Genomic DNA, 22790 nt, shown 5'->3' on the forward strand with positions numbered 1-22790 from the left:
CAGGCAGAAGTGCAGAGTTTCAATGGTGATAGAAAAATGGGAATAGATGCCAGTGGTACAGTCATACTCCAAAGCACTGAAAGGCCATACCTTGACTGTTGATGCAAGATAATATCACATCACTGCTCTCTGCATGAGTTAATGCCTGTCTTATGGATTCAGGGTCCCAGCATTCATGTTTCTCATGGAAAAGGTGGGTTAAATGGAAAATGCAGGCCTGGGGTAGCAGCCTGTGTAACCAGCATAGCTTTTGCATGTGCCAGGAGAGCACACTTCAAAACCAAGCTCCCTGTTTCTGTGAAAAGGGTGCATTGCAGGATTTGCATGTGCCCTTCTGCTCAGCTCACCAGGCTGTCATGGATCTTTTGCTGTTTCCATGACTTGCTGGCCCCTCCTCTGGCTCCAAGCATTTGACGCTGAGCCCTTTGGCCAAACAGCCCTTGCTGAAATGTCAATACACTACCAGAACACTGGCTCACAGGGTTCATCATGATTTCCAGGCAGTATGTGGCTTTGTTTCTCTGCTTTCTGCTGCTGATCCCTCTTCCTCTGGATGCAGGTATGTTGTAGGATATAGCTGTAATGATGTTTACTGGCAATGGACCTCTTTCCTCTTTCCTGTTACTGAGGTGATTTCCACTGCAAGTTTTGAGCACTGTTGCATGTTTGTCCTGTCTCCTGCTGTGCCTGTGTGTTATTCTAAAGCTCTAATTTACTCTCAGAAATGGCTCCATGCACTTGTTCTGCCAACTAAGGAAAAGCACCTCTAGACTGCTAAATTAATTTTTTATCTTGGTGCACAGACAGCAGGCAAACCACCAGCTGTCTACATGAGGAAAGGAACTGGGATTTACTGTTATTTCATGCAGAACTGGGACATTTTTCAAAGCAAAGCATCAGTAGCCTGTCATTCAGATGATGAGTAATTAAAGCGGGTAGGATCCACCCTGTTTCAGTAGAAGGCAGAGAAGAGGTAGCTCTTCAGTTGCTCAGTGTATGTCCAAAATCAAACTCCCATATTAATAAGGCAGATCCAGTGCTCTCAGATTCCCCATTAGCCACTGACTAGGTCTTGTTTGTTGCAGTGAGGAAAGGTGGAAAAATAGGTAGCAAAGTCAGAAATTATCCAATACAAAAAAGCGGATAATGCCAAAATTAGTGGATGGATGTCCCAAGCCATGTGCTCAGGCATGCTCCTCTGTCAGAGTCTGTGCCCATACACTGATACATGTGCCACGTATCTGTAGCACAAGGTTAATTAAAAGCCTTTAAGAAAAGCTGCATCAAATGCATACAACCTGACTGAAATTGAGGCAGAAAGACCGAGCTGACATTCCTATAATGACCAAATGTTTATGAAGCACCCAGGAATAAATGCAGTGCAGAATACTTCATTCTTCTAAGTAACCTTGAAATACAGGGGGAAATTACAACTATTCTGCATGTAATTCAGCCAATATCCTGAATTAGAGACAAATGTTTATGGAGACACCTCACATCACTTCAGACTGGAATGAACCCTCTCAGCATCTATGATTGGGTGTATTGCTGATGACACACATGAGTCTGTCTTTCAGCATCCCTCAGGGCCCCTTCAGCAGGTAGAAGATAACTCCCACTCTTTTGGAGAGAATGTCCTGGGGAAAGGCAGGAGATATGCATCAGCCTCAATCCCCAAATCTACCCACAAGCAGAGGTGAAACAGTTAAAGCACGGAAATGTAAGCTCCCCATCAGACATAAAGGAGAAAAAAAAAAAAGGAAAAACTAAAAATTTCAAGATTTTTTCTGTGTTGTACATGGAGCAAAATTACACACCAGCACTTGGCCTTCTTGTTCCTTATCCTGAATTATACTGGGAGAGCACAGTTGTGTATGTGCTAATATCCTGAGGCTGAAGAGCAGGTCAGCATGATGACCATGACATTAGTGTGTCCAGTGCACACTTCTGCCAGTTGCAAGCTGATGCAGTTCTAGGAAATGAACTCTGCTGATGCCTGCTATCAAACCTATGTACCCAATATCTTTCCATGGCAGAGACACACAAGAAGACCCCTTCCTGGCTGTAGTCTGTGGTGATGGCAGGAGCTAGGAGCCATTCACAGGCTCCACTAGGAAATGCAGTCAGTATTCTCCAGCCTTCCTATACATAATATAACCTTTTCCATAGAATAAAATTAAAGCTAATATATTAAAGCGGTGGCTCAAAATTGTGGTCTACTAGAGGAGGGATAAATCCCTTCCTGAGGTCCAACAAGTGGAGGGGTGTGAAATAACATGTGACTGTGGGTGAAGGCAGGACTGTGGTTCACCTGGCACTGTGACTGACTGTATCAAGCACAGAAAAATCAGCTTTTACCATGTCCACCAGTGCTAGATAAAGTGACACGAGCTTTCCAGTGCCATGTACACCAGTGCTTGATAAAGTGACTCAGGCTCTCCAGCTGCTACGGGCTAAGATGCATATGACATGCCACAGTAGCTCAGGAGTCACTGACATGCATACAACACGCACAGCCCACTGCTGTAACAAACCATCTTCTCCTAAGCTCTGGGATCTCTAAAATTCCTCTGTTGTCACTTTACCTTGAGGCAGGCCAGAGAAACGACACTCTTTCACATCTGCCCATCTTTTTCTTAAGTGTCTCAGAAAAAGCTTGGGAAGCACAAACGCTTTCAGGGGAAATTGCCCCCCCATTCTCTGTCTGGCACGTTCTGACAGAACGTGCCACTGTTTTTCAGTCTTTCTGAAGCAGGAAGAGGCAAGCAACGTTTTGGAAAGACAAAGACGAGCCAACAGCTTCTTTGAAGAGATAAAACTGGGGTCACTAGAGCGAGAATGCATAGAAGAAGTGTGTTCCTATGAGGAAGCAAGAGAGATTTATGGTGATATTGAAAGGACAGTAAGTAACATAGGGCTGGGTGAGCACTCATTGTCATAAGGAATCTCCCTACTGAAGGGTGTATTTTGACACTTTAAACCACCAGAGTTAAAAAAGCATTTTGTGTCCTGCGTTTTGCATTTTTCTTTTCTATTTACAGGGGTACACAGCAGCAGTGAGTTGCAGGAGGGCACACTGCATGGGCAATCCCAAGCAGTAACCATCTAGGGGACAGTGGGAAAATGGATGATCTCTAAGATAAACCCCCAGTAATGCCTGCCCTGACAATACTTTAAATTATTGTGTTGTGCAACATTTTTTTCAGTCAATCCCACCTCAGCTATACAGAGCTTATTTATGCACTTAGGTGCATTAAACAAGCCACTTCTCTATTAGTATATGAAAATAATGTACAATCTAGAAACCAGAATATTTTATGGATATTAACTGTCACAAACTATAAAGGCAGAAGTGGCATCACTCTGTCTGTAACCCATGCTGTGCAACAAGGGCTGTAAGACTTGACTTGATTCTTCTTTAATTAAACCTCACATCTTTTTCTTCCAGGAAGAGTTCTGGCACACCTATTCCGGTACGATCATTCAGGATGTTCTAATAGCTGTGGAACACTCCCACTGCTGCAGCTCTTTACGTGAGCTGGACTGACACTGAGTGTTTTACAGACCCCAACCAGTGTGCCTCCAACCCCTGTCAGAATGGCGGGATTTGTGATGACCAGTTCCAGGATTATGTTTGCCGCTGCCCTGTCGAATATGAGGGCAAAAGCTGTGAAAAAGGTCAGCTGTGGCATAACTTACCAAAATAAAAATTCCATTATTAATTCAAATGCAAGGCATTGAGATAAACAATAGCAGTCGTTATAATTCAGGATTTAGACTTGATGATCCTCGTTGGTCCCTTCCAGCTCGGGATATTCTATGGTTCTGTGATTCTGCATCATACTAGCTGTGACAGCTACTGTTCATAGCACTTTTGGTGCTGCAGGATGGATCTGACCAGATAGCAGTCAGGCACTGCAAGGCAGCAGAATACTTATTGCCCTATAATGACTTTGTGGGAAAAAAAAAAAGAAAAATTGCATTTGCACACCATCTGAGAGAAAAGGAGGAATTATTTCCTACTCAAGTGCTGAAGTTATTTTAACTTAGAAGCTCCATGCACTATGTGAGAACTACACTGCGTATACACAAAGACCAAAGGAAAGGATCCCACGGTTTATGAAGTTAATACACATCTTTCCACTGATTTCAGAAGACACTGAAACATTGAACATTGAGTGTGACATCCGTAGAACACGCAGAGTCTGGACAAGAGCTAGGCACTCATCAAGTCTAGGCAGGCAGTCTTAACAGTCATCCCAGAGCATCTGCCTGCTAAATGGCAAAATGTCAAAGAATTAAAAATTTTCAGTCATATTTTACAATGGTTACCACACAATTACAATTCTTGAGACAGCTCAGGTACCGTATAAATGCTGATTGATTTAATTTTAGGTATATCTTTCTTAAGCAAAGCCTATTCTCCCCTAATCCCTGGAGATCCAGGCCTACTTAGCTTTTGATGGAAGGTGTTTTTGATGAAGTTGCTCTGCATAAATCACAGAAATCATTTTTCCTGCTTTGCTTTCCTGATGACATTCCAATTGCAAGTTATCAATGTTAAGCGCAAAAATCCAAGTCTTGAATCCTAAATGCTCTTTCTCTGACTTTAGCTGTGGCTGACAAACTGAAGTGCATTTTTGACAACGGTGGCTGTGAACAGTACTGTACTGACAAGCAATCCAAAATACGATTGTGCTTCTGTGATGATGATTACACTTTAGCAAGTGATGGCGTGTCCTGCATCCCTCAAGGTAAGACACTACCAACCTGATGCTAAGTCTAAGCAGAAGAAAAAGTTTTCAAATGTTTTCAATATGTACATGTCAGGACATGCAATGTATAATGGTCAGATACCAGCTCCTCACCTCTTCTCCATGGGCAGAGTCCCAAATCATATATTTGGCTTCTGGTGCAAGTTAGCCACCCCAGAAAAGCAGTTGTCAGCATGACCATCAAGCAGAGATCCTTTTGGACTTCTTCCTGGTCCCAGAGGTCCACTCTCTGGAGTGTGGGGAATTCAAGTTTGACCATCCCACCTGCTCAGGGCTAGGAAGAAGCTGAACCTGTCTCTTCCTTTGGGAGCACCCTCACCATTAGTGGAGTAGAAAGGAACTGAGCAGTGGAAACAAGCTCCTCACTCCTCACCAGGTGATCTAAATAAAGCAGAGCAGCAGGTGGTCAGGGATTTGGGGTCAGGCTGAGGGGTATCTAGTTGTGGAGGGGCTCTGGGCCTCATAAGTCCTTTTTTTTTGCATTAGCTTACACTCACAGTAGGAAAATACTTTGGGGGCAGATTTGTTTTACTGTTGTCTCTCCAATCTGAAATTGTGACTAGATTTTATTACTATATTTATTTCAGCACAGGAGTCAAGTGGGGAAGAGGACTATTAAAACCAAAGAAAAACAGTTAATCTATTTTCTTTCTTTCTTTCTTTCTTTCTTCTTTCTTTCTTTCTTTCTTTCTTTCTTTCTTCTTTCTTTCTTTCTTTCTTTCTTTCTTTCTTTCTTTCTTTCTTCTTCTTTCTTTCTTTCTTTCTTTCTTTCTTTCTTTCTTTCTTTCTTCTTTCTTTCTTTCTTTCTTTCTTTCTTTCTTTCTTCTTTCTTTCTTTCTTTCTTTCTTTCTTTCTTTCTTTCTTCTTTCTTTCTTTCTTTCTTTCTTCTTTCTTCTTTCTTTCTTTCTTTCTTCTTTCTTCTTTCTTTCTTTCTTCTTTCTTTCTTTCTTCTCTTTCTCTTTCTTTCTTTCTTCTTTCTTTCTTTCTTTCTTCTCTTTCTTTCTTTCTCTTCTTTCTTTCTTTCTTTCTTCTTTCTTTCTTTCTTCTCTTCTCTTCTCTTCTCTTCTCTTCTCTTCTCTTCTCTTCTCTATTGTTAGGAATAATACACTTTTGGTATTCCTATAGACAGTATGGCTAGATATTTCTTTCATCTAGCAAGGTAAATTTCAACTGGGACTAGGGTAGTGCAAGTTAATCTTTTTGCCAATACATAAGCTGGCACCTGACTCTTTTGCAGATGCCTACTTGAATTACTTTATTAGAGGGAAAAGGAGACCCCTGGGGATATGAACATAACAACATAATGGACAGAGCCACAGGGAGCATGCAAAGTAATTCTGATGAGTGGTGCTCCCATGCACACACCTCAATGGAGCACTCATGCAGAGAGCTGGTAATGACAACCTAGCTCTCAACAGCAGCAATTTCATTAGAAAAAAATGTCTACTAATGTGCTTATCCCTTATTAACAGATTCTGCAATACCACATGATGGGAAAGCTGCTTTTGTTTAAAGCTAAGAAAAAACAATTCAAAATTCCTCACAGGCTTTTCAGTGCATCTTTCCCTGCAAGGAAGATGTATTTGTTGCTGGTTGCTTCTTGGGGACCAAAATAGCTGTAAAACTGACCATGTGTTGCAAGTAGAAAAAAACTGTGTAACTGCCAGGCTGACAGTCCCCTCACTGTCCCTCTGTCATATCCCACAATGGCCTAAGTTTGTGTTGCCCTACACACAGCATTAGAGACTATGGGTGTTATGTGCTATGTCTGTTTAATCTTTCACCAGCTGCCACCAAAAAGCATCCTGTTTCTCCATACCTTGCATGTACCTGTAAAACCTTCATACTTCATGTCAGCTAAAGTACTTACAGCTCCATGGAGACATTGCATGCAGCTCAGCAGAGACTATAGGACCCTGGCTCCCAAAGAGGTAGAAAAAGAGCACTCCTTCTCACAGTGTTATCACAGAGTGAAGTGACTGCCAGACAGAAGGGATGGTGTGCTCAGTTACAGCACAGACACATGGCACACAAGCACCCCCGAGCGTAGACCTCCTTTACAGGAAAACTCAGCTGGGTGAAGGATGTACTGGAAACACCAAAACTTCCTCTGCACTACAGCTTAACTTCAAGTTCAGTCAGGATTTGATTCTCTTTATTGCCAGTCCTCACATGCTGGCTCAGGCAGAACAGAGATGTGCAGTCTGGAAGAATCCAGCAGGCTCTGGACACAAGCAAACACGGTAGTGTGGGAGAGGCATACCAGAAGACAAGTTTCTGCCCTTGGGACATCTTTGGCTCTGCCCAAAAAAAGGATGGCAAGAAGTACACCCCACGATTAAGCCTCTGTCTCACCCTGCCATGGATGCTGTGCACTTGGTACAACTGACTTAAAGTCAGCAGGGACAAAGAAAATGAATAGACTAAAGAGCTTGTCAGGGACACTTCTGCACTCCAGCCTGCAGCCTACCTCATTGTGTTGATGTGTATCTTAAGCAGGTTAATTGTCTGCAAAGGCCTATGATATGTGACTCCATGTCAGTGATGCTGTAAGGGCCTCAACTCTAATTGTAAGAGCATTTCTGGCTGTTTCCAAACAAAAAAAAGACTGCTTACCTGCTGAGCTGCTATACATTGTTTTTGAGAATCCATGGTCCTAGATTAGACATCAGTTTTTCAGTGGACAAAGCTTCACTGAAGACATTACACATTTTGCTGTGAATTCAGTACAATAAAATCCTTGTTGCCTTGTGTTGTTTTGGGTTTTGGTTTTTTGTTTTCTTTTTTCCCAGTGAAATACCCATGTGGAAAAATACCAGTGCTGGCAAAAAAAAATTCAACTGTACATGGGAGAATAGTAGGTGGTTTCATCTGTCCTCCAGGTGAATGTCCATGGCAAGTGAGTTTTTAAAAATCTTTCACTGCTTTTATTTTTCAAATTTCCTTATGAAATCACTACACTAAATTCATTGCTTTAAATCTATGATGTTAAAAATTCATAAAAAGTGCCATGTCTTGATAACCAAATTCCTTCTTCATTCATAGCCAGCAAATCCACCTGTTTCACTTAAGCAACTTAGCTTTGTTCTGGAGTACCTGGTTTCACAGGAGTAGAGTGGAAGCACAACTGTCTCTATCTCCTGACCCCTTAGTCCTTAACTTCACTGCCAGCAAGAATTATAGTTGCAGCTTTAGTTGCAGATATGCTTTGGGCCATAATATGCAGGGTCCATACTACAAGATGAAGAAAATGTCCATGGGAAGTCTTCCCTTGCTAAGTGGTCCATGCAGTCAGCGTGGTATTGTCAAACACATCTGCATAAAGGGACAGAAAGAAGCAATATAAAACCCATCTCTGCTGAGATTTATGTCAAGCACATTTGATGAAAGACATAAATTTGCTTTATGTTGGCAGGCCCTTATAATACAGGATCAGAGAGAAAAGTGTGGTGGCACCCTGCTTTCCCCAGAGTGGGTGGTCACTGCAGCTCACTGCTTGGAGCATACTCACCCTGAACAGCTTCGGGTAAGACTGGGTATGTATCTTCCCCTCCTCATCTTATCAAGGTGGTGGCATCTTCTCAACCTGATAAAATCAGAGTAGGCGGCTTTGGCAGTTCAAAGTAATTGTCCTTAGAGGTGTCAGACTAGAAACACCCCACAACCTCAAACTTCCAAGGACTCAAGGAGCTACCTGATATGACTTGTGATTAATAACTTTTCCAGGTGAACACAAAATAAATGTTGATGAGAAAACTGAGCAAGAAAGTGGAGTCGCCAGGATGATCATTCACGAAGAATACAGGAATGGACAAGTCAATAATGATATTGCCCTCTTGAACCTGGAAACACCCATGAATCTCACTGACTATGTGGTGCCAATATGTTTGCCTGAGAAAAGGTTTGCTGTGTTTGAACTGTCCACCATCAAGTTCTCCACAGTAAGCGGATGGGGACGCCTAATAGATGGAGGTGCCACCTCTTCTGTTCTGATGAGAGTTGATTTGCCACGTGTAAAGACACAAGAATGTGAAAAGGAGACTGATTTAAATATTACAGAGAATATGTTCTGTGCAGGAGACTTGTCTGGGATTAAGGACTCCTGCAAGGGAGACAGTGGTGGTCCTCATGCTACACAGTACAAGAACACTTGGTTTCTGACTGGGATTGTCAGCTGGGGGAAGGGCTGTGCTGTTGAAGGCAGCTATGGGGTTTACACAAGGGTATCGAAATACATCGACTGGTTGAAGAAGCACATGGACTAATGATGTTGAGCCACATTTCCAGGTCGTGTTATTGCCCCCCAATCCCTCTGTACCATTTCCCCATTGAAGGATTCTTTCATTATCTTAGATATTTGATGCAGGCCATACCCACAACACTATTAAAGACTTGAAGTGAGCCTAAGGCCTACCTGAATACATAAAATAACTTCCCTCTCTGTGTTGTCTGTAAACTTGTGTATCTTGTCAAACAGGCAGAGAATATCTATAACAAATCAGACACAATGTCCCTCCTGTTCTGCATCAATTTCTGCTAAAAGTCAGATGCTGAGAGAAAGACTGTCAACAACACATCATGCAGATCATAAGCCTTCCTCCAGCTACTCTCTCAACTTCTTGTAATCAGTGAAGTACAGACTTCCTGAGCCAGAAGTTGCATTAGATTGAACAGTCATGAATAAATGTGTTGTCCATAATTGTGTGCAATTTCCTTTGAACACATTTATGCTTCTGGCTTTCATAACTTCCTATGCTATGGATCCTGTAATGTGATGATGAAATGGCAGAAACAAAAACAGAAAAGGTGCTTCCTTTTGCTTATGTTAGAGCAGTTTTCTCCTGCAGTTGCAGTGGCAACAAGGAGATTTGAAGGGGAGGAACTGCAGGCACTCTCCAGGACAAGAAATCTGGGAAAAGGTTTATTTCATATTTACAGATCTGCTATGAAAACTTGATTTAAATCTTGCACCAAGCACCATTGCTGTAAGGCTAGTAAGTGCAATATTTAACCCTATATTTATGAGTGGTAAAGAATACCACTGATTTAATCTTATCTTTGCCTTGATAGTATGCTTGTCTACAGAAAGAGTGCAAATGAAAGGGAATGTTAATTAGTTGTCCAGTATAATCTCAATTGTACACTCTATCCTGGGATCTAAAACCAGAACAGGATATTTGTCTACCCCCCTGCAAAACGCTGACCAAAGATCATTCACTAAAGTCTTAAGGCATAAATGATAGAACCTGAAGCTCTCTGAAAACATATACAGTTCAAAAATGTACTTTCTAACCTTAGTATGAAAACACTGAAAAGGTGAGGAAAATAAAACTGAACTGGGAGACTGGAAAACAGTTCAACTATCTCATGCAGAATTTATGCTCTAGATTGTTCAAATAATGCAGAATATCAACTCAATCACAAAAGCTTATCAGCAAGTAGGACACAACTGATCATACTCTATTATTAGGGGAAAACATTGTCATTGTATGGTACATACCATGCAATACTGAACATCCTATAACCTGTTTTACTAACAGAGAAGGAAGTTTTACTGTTCATTTAGGTAGTGAACTGAACTAGGAAAGGCAGCAAATTTCAGAGACCTGAAAAACAAGAGATGTTACAGTATATATGCATACATGCACTAGAGATTCTCCTTACTCCTAAAGAGAGTCCAGTCTCAAGGAGAAAGTAAGTAATGACCAGCAAATAAGGCCCCATTTTCATTTAGATGAGGTGCTCGGCACTGTAAAAGCATCCCTGACGACCCTCAAGGTAGAATAGTTTCTGTTTACCATTATCCACAAGATGATTTCTCCTCTATAACATTCCAGTGAAAATAGTGATATTTGGAAACAAATCACCTTGCAGAAAAAAAGGGTTAAACACCAAAAGAAATCTGTACTAATAACTGGCGCACCAAATTACTTTTTCAAAACGAATGTGGGTTTTAGATTATTTTTTTAAATATAACAGCCTGCTTAGGAAAGCCAGAAGACGAAGGAGACCTGATGACTGGCTCTGGAAGCACTGAGGACGTGGCCTCCGCCGTGCACTGTGAACTCCCCATAAGAAAGGGGAGATTGAGGCCAGTTTCAGGCGAGAGCCCGGCCGAGGTCACTGGTCCAAAGCGCGGAGCCAACAAGTTACAGAGCTGGATGTGGATGGGACACACGGCCGGGAGCAGCCGAGGACAGCGGCTGCAGCGGGCTGGGAGCCCGGCTTTGCCCAGCACTGGGCCGGGGCCACGCCGGCTTATTGAGGGACGATTCACTTCCCTTCCTCCAAAATAAAAAGTGCAATAAAAAAAAAAAAAAAAAAGCCGCGCCGCCTTGGGCTTTGAAAAAAAAAAAAGAACAAAAAGAAGAGCAGCCTCATCTCCCCGACTGAGAAATCCCGCCGTGACTGTCACCCTGTCCCGGCGGCGCTTCCGCTATTTCTGGGCAGGGTGAGGGTGAAGCTACGCGGCTTCAGTCTCACCCCGCCCGAGGGGGCGAAGACTTCAGCTCCCGTCCCGCCCGTCCGTCCGTCCCGTCCGTCCCGTCCCTCCCGTCCGTCCCGTCCCTCCCGTCCGTGCCGTGCCACCGGCGCGGCCCCGGGAGCGGCATCGGCGGCGCCGCCATGGCCGGGCGCCTGCTGCTCCTCCTGCTCTGCGCCGCGCTGCCCGCCCAGCTCCGCGCTCAGGGAGGCGGTAAGGCGGCTCCTTTTCCATGTTTTCGGGAAGGGGAATCTCCCTTCCCAATAGTCTTCGGGGGCAGGGGGGGCCTGCCGGGTGAACGCCGCAGGAGGTGGCGGGTCGATGCTGCGGGCCGGGGGCGCGCACCGGGACAGTGCCGGGAGCCGCGGCGGCGAGGAGGGGCAGCGGGCACCCCACGGCTCGTCATCCCCGGCAGGTTCGGCTTCCAGGCAGCTGAGGGCTTATCAGCACCTGTGCCGACCCCGCACACCGCCGTAAAGAGGGGAGCTGAGCTTCGGGGGCAGGGAGCTGCTGCGGGCATCTCGGGGACGGTGCAGGAAAGTGGGATTGCCCGCCGTTCGTACTGGGAGGACAGCTGCCCTCGCAGCCTGAGGTGCTCTCGTGTGTGAGGGGAAATCTGGCCAAGTCGTGGTGGGATGTGCTTGGCCGTGGAGGAGCTGGGGCACAGCGGGGGAGCAGGTCCCGCTGCCCTCTTGTGCCGCCAGAGTCAGCGCCTAAGACCAAGGCAGCATGAGCAAATAACTTCAAAAGCTGTTAACTCTTCCTTCAGTGAGTCGGACTGCTTGGGGTTTAAAACAAGGTCTTTAGCATGTTTCTGGAATATCCTGCTTCCACTGACCAATGCCTGTTGCTCCTTTATGTCTCTAAAGAAGGAAGTATGATAGAGAGCTTGGGAAAAGGATGAGCAGCCTCAGAAAGAGTCTAATTCAAGTTTACAAAAACATCCGCTTATGCGGGTGGCGTGAAAGCAAAGGAATAGAGAGGTGATAACCCCACCGGCTGTGTCCTGTCACTTTCCTGTTGCTGAAGAAGGGGATTTAAGGGCAAATAAGATAGTGGGTGAATGAACTAACAGTCGCAAGTTAAAAGTACTTTCTGTAAGCCTTCCTTGAGAGGAGCCTTTTCAAAGTAAGTGGGGCTTCAAATTATGCGTGGGATTGCTTAATATAAATAACACAAACAGAACTTGCCTCCCTGAGGATGATCCACCAATTTCAGTGAAAGCAGAGTAAGTCTCCTCTGTGCTCACTTGGAGGATATTAGGGTATGTAATTACTTTTAGCAAGTTTATTTGTCATGGAATTAAGCTGCATGAAGAATGCTCCAAAAGCAATGTGCAGGCCTCCCAGTGAGCATGTCATTGTCCTTGAAGTCACATCTGTAGCACACTCTTCCACACTCCAGGCTAAAAAATATTGGAAATATAGGAAATATTGGAAAGTATTTCCTCAGTGTAAATTCCAGGTGCTAGAACTTGATTAAATGCCAGCTTCTAAACTCTTCACACTTTCCTAGAAGATACACTCTTTACAGGGTAATTAGCAACTTATTTAATTCCAGGAAGTCATCCTTCCCCTGTACTTGGCACTGGTGAGGCCACACCTTGAGTGCTGTGTCCAGCTCTGGCCCCTCAGTTTGGGAAGGACGTTGAGACGCTTGAACGTGTCCAGAGGAGGCAACGAGGCTGGTGAGGGGCTTGGAACACGAGCCCTGTGAGGAACGACTGAGGGAGCTGGGGTTGTTTAGCCTGGAGAAAAGGAGACTCAGAGGTGACCTTATCACTCTGTACAGCTTCCTGAAAGGTGGCTGTAGTCAGGTGGGGGTTGGTCTCTTTCACCAGGCAGCAACTGACAGAACGAGAGGACACAGCCTTAAGCTGCACCAAGGGAAATATAGGTTGGATATTAGGAAAAAGTTTTTCATGGAAAGAGTGATAAAGTACTGGAATGTACCAGGAATGTGTGTAGTCATCATCCCTGGATGTGTTTAAAAAAGGATTGGGTGTGGCACTCAGTGCCATGATTTAGTTGAGGTGTTAGCGCATGGGTTAGACTCGGTGATCTTGAAGGTCTTTTCTAACCTTGTGATTCTGTAATCTTCCCAGCATTCAGGGAAAGTCATTCCATTCAAGACTGAGTCTTGAGCAGGAGCAGCAGGAATATAAGCCCTCGTTGGCAACCTTTTCAAGATTAAAAAGAGTAGGAGAGAATTTTGAGGTCCTACATTTTGTTTTGAGGCTACTGATTCTCAGAGAGACTGGGATGTATCAGCCTGTGTGAGGACTAACCTCACAGGTAATGTTGTGTACAGGTAGTGTGATCTGTTTTGGCTTAGTTTCTACTTCAGTCATGTGTCGTGACTCTTTTCCACCACCAAATGTTACCCACCTGTATAATTTTTCTCTGCTATCTAGTATTCATCAAGAAAGAAAATGCCGACAAGTTCTTGGAAAGAACAAAACGTGCTAACTCTTTCTTAGAGGAACTGAAGAAAGGGAATATTGAAAGAGAATGCAATGAGGAGCGCTGCTCAAAAGAAGAAGCAAGAGAAGCTTTTGAAGACCAGGAGAAAACTGTAAGGATGAACTAATATGAAACATAGGTCTATATATTTCATATTAAAAAATTACTTTTCATGTCCTTTGAGCTGGGCATCAAAACTCATGAGTTTTTCCCAATCACTTAACACAAAGAACAAATAGTGATTGACTGTGGGTGGAATTGCTAAGGCAATAATCATCCCATAACAGTCTTAATTTAGCTCTTGCATGGCCAGCCCAGGTTAAATCCTCCATTCTTTTACCTGTTCTGATCTGTTTAATTGCCATTGAAAGTTATTTGATGTTCAATGGCTTTGCTGCTATAATAAGTGTTGAAATAAGTATAATAAGTGTTGAAAATACACTCACCCTGTCTGGGTTACATCCCTAAGTGCCATGACTGTGGTCAAGGCAGTCCACAGGAAGTCTGAGAAGGCAAATGCTGACATGGAATCTCATGAGGGAATTTTACTGAACTTATCTCAAGCAGCTTTGCTTGTAATTTTGTAGCTCTCTTTATGTAAATTGAGAGAATGTATACTGTGAACAATTCATAAATGCCTTAATGTTGACTGGAATGAAGTTTGTGTGACTCTTGTGTCACCTGCCCTACCTCAATGGCTTGCTTAACTTTAGACAGAAATGTGATTTGTTCCCAAGCTGAAGGGAAAATTAAAGAGATGGGGCAGCTGTGTGGACTGTAAGTAGAAAAGGTGGTATTGCAAATATAGACTGCAGCTATGTGGCTGTTTAGAACTACTCTGAAACTGGAGCTAAGGCCAGATTCTCTTCCCATTAGCATTACTTGATGGCCAGAATGTTCTTGGAGTGGCCCTGAGGTGTCCTGGGTGGGGAATCCTGAGTGCATCACCAGTGTACTTCAGATCATAAATGTTGACTTACCTATAGCAGAACCAGCACAGCCTGTTCTGCCTGGTGACCAGATGTCACTGGAAAGGACCGTCTTGCACAGGTAGAATCCTGAGTCCTCAGTGCAAATGGAAAGGAGGATACAAATCAGACAAAATACTTTAAAATGTCAGGATTTGTGGGGTCCTGATTGATGGAAGTATGTGGTGGGGGATCAAGAATGAGAATTTGGCATTATGGGAATATAAGTAAATTCAGTCAGAAGTGGTGGAAAGGTAATTATCAAGAAATCAAGTGGCTTATGCTGAATGGGTCACACTGGAAAAACTCTAAGGAGGTTCAGATATTTCTGAAAAATGTATGAGACTTATTTTTGTAGAACTGGGCACTATATAGATCATATGGTTTTAAATTATTAAATGGCAATAGTGGGCTGCTAGGTACTGTATGTATCCATAATGAAAGGATTTCCTTTAACAGTTGTTAGCTGCAAGTATCCTGTGTATGAAAAATCTAATATTTTTCTGAGGAATTTGATAATTCTTATCTGACTGCATTTCTTTTTTTTTTTTTTCTCCATTTCTCACACTTACATGTAGGAGGAATTCTGGAACATCTATGTAGGTAAGAAACACTCTGTGTTTGTTTAGAAGATTAAGCTTCCTTATTGCAAGGTTTGAAAGGATGCACCTCTTACATAACCCTTTCCTGCTCCCTTGCTTCCTCTCTTTTCACTCTGGGACACCCTCACCTTGTGTTTCCTCTGAAAAAGGAATCTGATTTACTGCCTGTTGTTGCTTGAACCCAATTGCTTCATCTGAAGGCAAGGTTCAGCTGTCTCCAGTTGCTGGGCTGACCTTTGTCCTCTCAAAAAAATAACAGTGGTCCTTTGCACACAAAGAACAGTGAGGAACAGAAACTGTGTGTGGGACTGCCAGATGAGTTTTCCTTCAGAGGCGCTGCCACAGATAGGAGAATTCAAGATGCAAAGAGTCACAGATGAGGGTGTCTCTTAAATGCCATAACCAACACAAAGTTAAATTCCATTGCATAGTCATTTGCAAGTTTCCTGTCACATACCATGCCAAAGTGTTATTGATTCCTGTCTTAAAGAGCATTTTTGGTTGTGTTTTTTACAGAACTGTTTGGCATTCAAGGTGAATATGCCAATGGATCAGCAGATACTACCTAACAGTATTCTGTTTTTTTATCTAAATACGTGAGTTTAATATATTAGGGTTCTAGTGTTTGTAAGCACTTTGCAGGGACAGATTTTTAATGTATTAGTGTTTGATAACATGTTCTCCAGAAAGTATATGTCCAGTTTGCACACTAGGAGGAGTGCCTCAAAAATGTTGACCAAAGACAGCTCAGCTTTGTCTTTTGGAATCTGCAGAAAAATGAAGACAGTTGCCATGAAGAAGACACAAACTTTCACAATCCTCTAAGCATGGGTTGAACTCTGCAACCTACAGACTAAAATTTCAAGCAAAGCCTGTGTCAGTGTTACAGTAAAGAGGATTGGAATATTTTAAACCATTTCCTTATGAGAAACAAGCAGCAGAATATCAGTGCCAATGCTCTTAGCAGAAATGTTAGTTTTCATACGTTTAAAACCACAGTCCACAAATGCTTTATGAGTGTTCAGAAGTATTGAAAACCACAGCTATGTTCAGCCAAGTTACCAGAACAATTTGTTCTTGCTTCCTATTTTAGTAGGGGATTCTGCAATTTGTGCAATATTGATATAAAACTCATTACCACAGCTGCAACTACAATGTAGGGTAAGACTAAATAAGTATGTTTTCTAACAATAGGATGCTGCTTAGCTAAGACCACTACAGAATAGAGTGCTATGGCACTGCAGAGGAGGCAGAAACCAGAAGTTATTATGTAGGCCTTTTCAGTCTGTCCTTTTTTTTTTTTTTTTTTTTTTTTTTTTTTTGTTAAAGTTGGTCTTGTCTTCCCTCTGTTAAGCATGGACATAGTTTTCAGAGCCTCCATGGCTGGAGCATATGGAGAGCTCTTGGTTTTGGCCACACAGAGGTAGAAAATGGATCTTGCTTTGTGGGTGCAGTACACAAATCCCAGCAGCTGTTCCCCATGACAGGCAAAGCTGCAGCAGAGGAGATTACAGTCCAGAAATACCACACACAGAGCATGCTGGATCCTTAGGATGAGTAGCTCCTTGCAAGTTGTTTCTGCTATGGAAATTGCTATTTCAGCGGCTCCAAAGAAGGGCAGAACAAGTGGTAAAATAGATGGATTAAAGCATGTTAGCAAAAGCAGCAGATTATCAAGTGTCACTTTTCTGGACATCTTGCATTTTGCATGAAACAGAACAAAAACTATAGGGAAATGCAAGGTGCCAGAAGTTCAGAATTTTAGGCAGTAATTGCAAAGCGGAAATGTCCTGTCAGCTCTTACTGGCTTCACTGTATGTATATTCTGACCAATTATAGTATCAAAGAATACTCTGAGTTGGAAGGACTCACAAAGAATCTTGAGTCATTGATCATTCATAAATGAATGGCCCAAACAGGGATCAAATCTCCAACCCTGTCCATATCAGCACCATGCTTTAACCAACCAAGCTAATTTCTTTATCTTCCCACAAAAAAAAAGTTTGTGTATGCATCATAATACAGTGGCCACCAAAAAGAGATTGCAAAACTGAGGATATGTAGATGAATCATTGCAGCTTTGGAATGATTGCATTTATACTGTTTGTTCCATCTGGAATGTGCAACTCACAGGACCTGCATTTTAAAAGGAAGGATGAAAGATGGCTTAAGAAAACTAAGAGCTCTTCCGAGTTCATGGAAAATGCTTGCACGCTTACAATCATTTGGTTTTTGGTTTGTTTTTGTAGATGGGAACCAGTGCAGTTCAAATCCTTGTCACTATGGTGGCCACTGTAAAGATGGAATTGGTTCCTACACTTGCACATGCTTGGATGGTTATCAAGGCAAGAACTGTGAATTTGGTAAGTTTCTGCTTTAGAGAACTGTGGCAGCAAACTTCCCAGGGAGCTTTGTAAGGAAGCATGTTTTGCATGGAAATCCTTCCTGGGGCTCACTTCTGTGGCATAGAGCTGCCCCTGTGACCTTGCCATGGGAGGGGGTATCATTAGCCCAGAAGTGAGAGAGAGAGCGTGGAACCGAAGTTCAGTCAGAGGACCGAGGGGAGTGATGAGGAGTTGGAGTTTTTAGGGCAGGAGGAAGGAATTGTGTGAGGGTTTACACAATTATGTTCTCTGTTAGTGTTTTGTTCATTCTTCTCCTGACAATTTGTCTCTGCTTTTGGAGCTCACCACGCCATGGCCACTGGGCCCACTCGGACTTGGCAAGTACATTTGATGTGCTGGATGTGGCTGCTTTGTAAGGTACAAGCTGATGTTCAGCACTCACACTAGTTATTCCTAAAGGGTGCTTCAGGTGCTTGGCAGGTGGGGATACAGATCCTGTTTGAAGAGTGGGTTTTGTTTCAGGGAACTTCCAGACCTTCTGTGAAGTCAGTGTTTCTATACAGTTTTTCTGCCACCATCTCTTTCGTAGTCATACCAAAGTTCTGCAGAATAAACAACGGGGACTGTGAGCAGTTCTGCAGCGTCCAAAGAGATGGGCGGAAGGATGTATTGTGTTCCTGTGCAGATGGGTATGCTCTAGCAGAGGATGGCAAACACTGTGTTGCAACAGGTACGAAGCCATGTGATAAAGCAATAGCAGTGGTTGGTGAGACTTGTTTCACAGTTAAGAGATGTCTTGGTTTACAGTTGAAGAATGTCTCTTGAACCACCAGTATCCTACATGACATAGACTCAAGAGTGAGGCCAGGAGATTTATATTTCCAAAGCTTTCCATTTGTGAGGTGCTGTGATGGAGTGGATCAAAATCAACATGATTTTGAACCATTTGCAAGGTGCATCTCAGCAAATTATAATAGTAAATGCCACTGTTGCCAAGAGAAATGTAATTGCATTAATAACTCATTTTTTTAAATACTTACACAACACATAAATTGGCAGCCTGCAAAACTTTGCTTTTCAAAACTTTTCTTTTTATAGAAACTGAAAAGTTAATTATAATTTTTGCTACTTACACAAGTACATATTAGCACTCATAAAAAGACTGGTCAATGGTTGACATATATATGCTAATGATATTGTTCTATATTGTTTTAAAAAATAACAAATTGCTCTTGTAACCCATAATACTTCACTCTGTTTCCTTGTAATTTCTAAGAAGCTTTCTCTTAGCCTGGTGTTTCTCTCCATCTTTAATTTTAGCATTCTTCTCTTTGCAGTAAAATACCCTTGTGGAAAAGTTTTTGTGGCAAGGAAAAGAAGATCTGTTCTTTCACCCACTGACCATAGCAGTGGAACAAGTGATCAAGCAGACCTTCCTGCAAACGAAACAAGTGCAGAGGAGGACTTTGCAATTACCACAGAAAGCCCAACGCCTCCGCCTGACAACAGAACAAGCAGCAAGACTCCGTATGTCGATACCAGGATAGTTGGTGGGGATGAGTGTCTTCCTGGCCAATGCCCATGGCAGGTAAATGGAGGGAGCTTTGCTCTGCATGTTTGCAGAGTGTGTCTCTGAGGGAAGGTGAGCGGTGGCTCCTTCCAGCTGGGTGCCTTCTGAACATGACCCATGTCGCCTGCCAGCGGCAGCGAGATGTAGCTGAACTGTGTGGCCCTGGGCACTTGGATGTGCTGTTCTGCAAACTGCAGCCTCACAGGTTCGAAACAAAAGGCTTTGTGCCATTTTAGATGGAACTGCCTACCTTACCCCCAGAGAGCACTTCTGGGTCATGCTGGTCTCCCAGGCCATTTTTGCAGGTTACGTTCTGGTTCTGTCTGAGACCATCCACCCAGGCAGCACAACTGAGAGCAGGGTGATAAAGCAGATAAAGGCAGCGTTTGGTTCAGAAATATGCCCTCATATCTCAGATTCACCCTTGTGTTTGGGTCAGCCAAAATGAATTCCTGCATTTGGAGATTGCCTGGGGGATAAGTCCAAGGGATGGGGTGATCTAGAGTCTGCACTCTGCCTGCTCAGTCAGTCAGTGCCTGAGAGACATTACTCAGCACTGCGAGTGAGGTAATGTGGAAGCCAGATGTTAACTTCACATAATGACAATCAGGACTCTGTAGCAGTGGAAGTCAATCTGTACCCTCTGCAAGTGGGAATGCAATGCTAGGAGGGGCATGTTGTAGTAAGAAGCATCTCTCTAATGTGCAGAGAAATTACTTAGTGTTTTATAGCTCATCTACATTAAACTGCACTTCTTCCTTGTGCACTTACCTTCTTTGCTTCACAGGCTGTTCTGTTAAACGAGGAAGGAGAAGAGTTTTGTGGTGGAACTATTCTGAATGAAAATTTTATACTTACTGCAGCTCATTGCATAAACCAAACCAAAGAAATCAAAGTTGTTGTTGGTGAGTGATTGTTTCTTTTACTCCTCTGAGGTCAAAGTATCTGTTGTGCCTAACCTTCTGTGCCTTAAATCTCCCATGAAATGTACACATGATTCAGTAAGGTTTGTTACCTTTTTGCTGCTTTCTATAATTTCTTGTTATTCTGACAATCTTTCTTTGTAACAACAGGTGCTTCTCTTTCTTCTCTACCAGCTAGCTGGAAGTGATTAGAGTCAAATATTCTAGAAATGTTGGTTATCAATGTGTTCAGCAGAGCAGTGCTTCTGCAGGAAGCTCATCATTCCTGGCACTTCAGAAGCATCCAGATATATTCTTGCAGGAACCTACAGGAAAGCTATAACTCATTGAATAGAGTACAAGAGAACAAACTCAGATTTATCATTGCTTCCCTTTTGAGCCAGGACACAGAATCAACACAGCTTCATCTTTGCGCTGTTGTAGTCCAGACCATGTTCTCTTCTCTAAGCCAGGCTCAAGCTCCTGTAGGTGCTTCCACACAAAATTGCATTAGTTTAGTTGAATCAGCTTATGCCTTTGTGTAAACTGGTACAAAAATCTCCATAGACCAAATCTCAGGACCAAAGCCAATTCAGTTGCTGCTAAGAAATATTGCCATACCTGTTTACAGTTTCCTTGTGTGGTCTAAGGTCCTGAACAAAGCACACAGAATGAATAAACTACTCTCTTCCTCTGTCAAGGTTGTTCTGGAATTCTTATACTTTCTCCACATTAATGACCTTTTTAATGCTCTTGCGCAGGTGAAGTGGACAGAGAGAAGAAAGAGCAGTCTGAATCAATGCACACTGTGGACAAAATATTTGTTCATTCCAAATTTATTGTTGAGACTTACGATAATGACATTGCCTTATTAAAGGTGAAGGAACCTATCAGATTTTCAGAGTATGTCATCGCAGCGTGTCTCCCCAAAGCAGACTTTGCTAATGAAGTTCTGATGAACCAGAAATCTGGGAGGGTTAGTGGCTTTGGGCGGGAATTTGAAGGCGGGCGAACATCCAAAAAATTGAAGGTGCTCGAAGTCCCCTATGTTAATAGGAACACTTGCAAGCAGTCCACTAACTTAGCAATAACAGAGAACATGTTTTGTGCTGGCTATGACACCGAGCAAAAGGATGCTTGCCAAGGAGACAGTGGTGGCCCCCATGTGACCAGATATAAGGATACTTATTTTGTTACTGGAATTGTAAGCTGGGGTGAAGGATGTGCAAGGAAAGGCAAATATGGTGTCTATACCAAACTGTCCCGGTTCTTGCGCTGGGTAAGAACAGTCATGAATTTGTAGTGGTGGTGTGTCCCTTGCTCCTTCTTGTTAGCTGTCAAGGTGCAGGATTGGAAATGGAAGCTTTCTTTTCCTATACAACTCCTAAGTTTGTTTTGAGATCTGATTCTTAAAGATATGTTCTGCTTCCATTTGTATTATTGTTGGCTTTAAAGCGCACCTCTGAGGACTGTGAAAGTGTTTGGAATTGGTTGAATGAGGGAATGTCCCCAAGCAAAAAGGCTGCTGAATGGGGTCTTTGGCTTCTTTGAATTATTTATCAATGGCCATTTTGGTTCCTATCTGCTGTCACAAGTGCTCCTACCAGAGGCTCCTAAACATGTTCTGAACAATCACTAGCCATGATGAAAGCAGGAAGGACAGGAGTCAGTTAATCCTCAGAAGGGAGTTTGTCCATACTGGAGTTGTTTAGCTTCTACCTGAAGATGTGTACAGAAGATTAAGAAAGCAGGGGATCTTGAATGGCAAAAGCTGAGACACAATTAATTAATCAATATGTGATGCTAAATAATCACGTATTCCACAAAATTACCTGCTCAGATCACAGCAGCTCATTAAAAATGGTTTTGCTTCATAAGGATTGTACTTCACTCTACTTTAATTTGTACACACTGCTCATCAGAAAAAATATATGTGCACATCCACTGTTTTCTGTATCTCGTTCTGGATTGTGTATGGCTGAGGATTGGAAAACTCCTTGCATGTGTATTGTTCTAGATGTTTCTATTAGGTGAAATATTGATGTACAACAGCATTTGAAATAAACCATTCTTTCTTTTTTGTTCTCCTTTGGTTGGGTTTTTTCCTAAGAAAGCCCCATCAGCCTCTATCCCCCTTAGAATTCCAATGGCTTTTGCAAAGCTTCTCCAATCTCTTATGTTCCCCTGTACTCTGGAACACTGAACTTCCTTAGGCACCTGCTCCATCACTCTTGGGCTTTGAGCTGGTACTGGCTCATTTCACATAGCAGGTGCTGTGAGCGAAGCAGACTGAAAAAACACAGCTCTGGAAACAGCAAGCATTGCTGCAGTCAGCACTACTTGTGGGCAGGAAAGTGAGTGGGCAGGTCAGTTATCCCAGCTTGATGGTCTTCACCTGTACAGCTCCTCAGTGGGCTTACTTCCATGTCTGCTCAGCAGTGTTTGTTCCCTGAGTTCTTCTGTCCACTGGAGTCCTGTTCAAATCCTTTGTCCCACGGGTACTGTGCCTTGTGCTCAATCAGGGTGAAAGATCCCTCTTCAAAGGAAAGCCTCAGGCCTGGGTCCTACCCAGATCCTACTTACGTACTCTTGCTAAGTGCTTTCTTCTACTTAAGCGGAGCTTGAGGACTGAAGCAAAACACAGACTGGGCTGTAAAGGTGTTGAGGTAGCTGAAGGCATCACTT

The 22790-nt window shown here is 43.0% G+C and overlaps 1 protein-coding gene across 1 annotated transcript; it reads left to right on the plus strand.

Moving 5' to 3' along the window:
• Positions 1-400: 400 nt before the first annotated feature.
• On the plus strand, positions 401-22190 carry LOC128783702 (uncharacterized). The gene is made up of 17 exons (XM_053934721.1): positions 401-559; positions 2742-2902; positions 3449-3473; positions 3565-3678; positions 4614-4754; positions 7568-7674; positions 8191-8311; positions 8502-9038; positions 10755-10987; positions 11193-11469; positions 13670-13830; positions 15265-15289; positions 17538-17651; positions 18223-18363; positions 18971-19221; positions 19991-20108; positions 20867-22190. Exons 1-17 carry the CDS (start codon positions 490-492, stop codon positions 21406-21408), a joined length of 3138 nt encoding a protein of 1045 aa, XP_053790696.1. The 5' UTR covers positions 401-489; the 3' UTR covers positions 21409-22190.
• The last annotated feature ends 600 nt before the right edge of the window (positions 22191-22790 follow it).

This window comes from Vidua chalybeata, chromosome 2 (genome assembly GCF_026979565.1).
Source record: "Vidua chalybeata isolate OUT-0048 chromosome 2, bVidCha1 merged haplotype, whole genome shotgun sequence".
Taxonomy (NCBI): domain Eukaryota; kingdom Metazoa; phylum Chordata; class Aves; order Passeriformes; family Viduidae; genus Vidua; species Vidua chalybeata.

What these genes read in the sequence shown, in the direction of transcription:
- LOC128783702 (XM_053934721.1), top strand. Translation starts at nt 490, where the DNA reads ATGATTTCCAGGCAGTATGTGGCTTTGTTTCTCTGCTTTCTGCTGCTG. An exon ending in GAGGACAGCGGCTGCAGCGG is followed by an intron (nt 10,988 to 11,192) that starts GCTGGGAGCCCG and finishes TGACTGTCACCC; the next exon opens with TGTCCCGGCGGCGCTTCCGC. An exon ending in TTGAAGACCAGGAGAAAACT is followed by an intron (nt 13,831 to 15,264) that starts GTAAGGATGAAC and finishes ACTTACATGTAG; the next exon opens with GAGGAATTCTGGAACATCTA.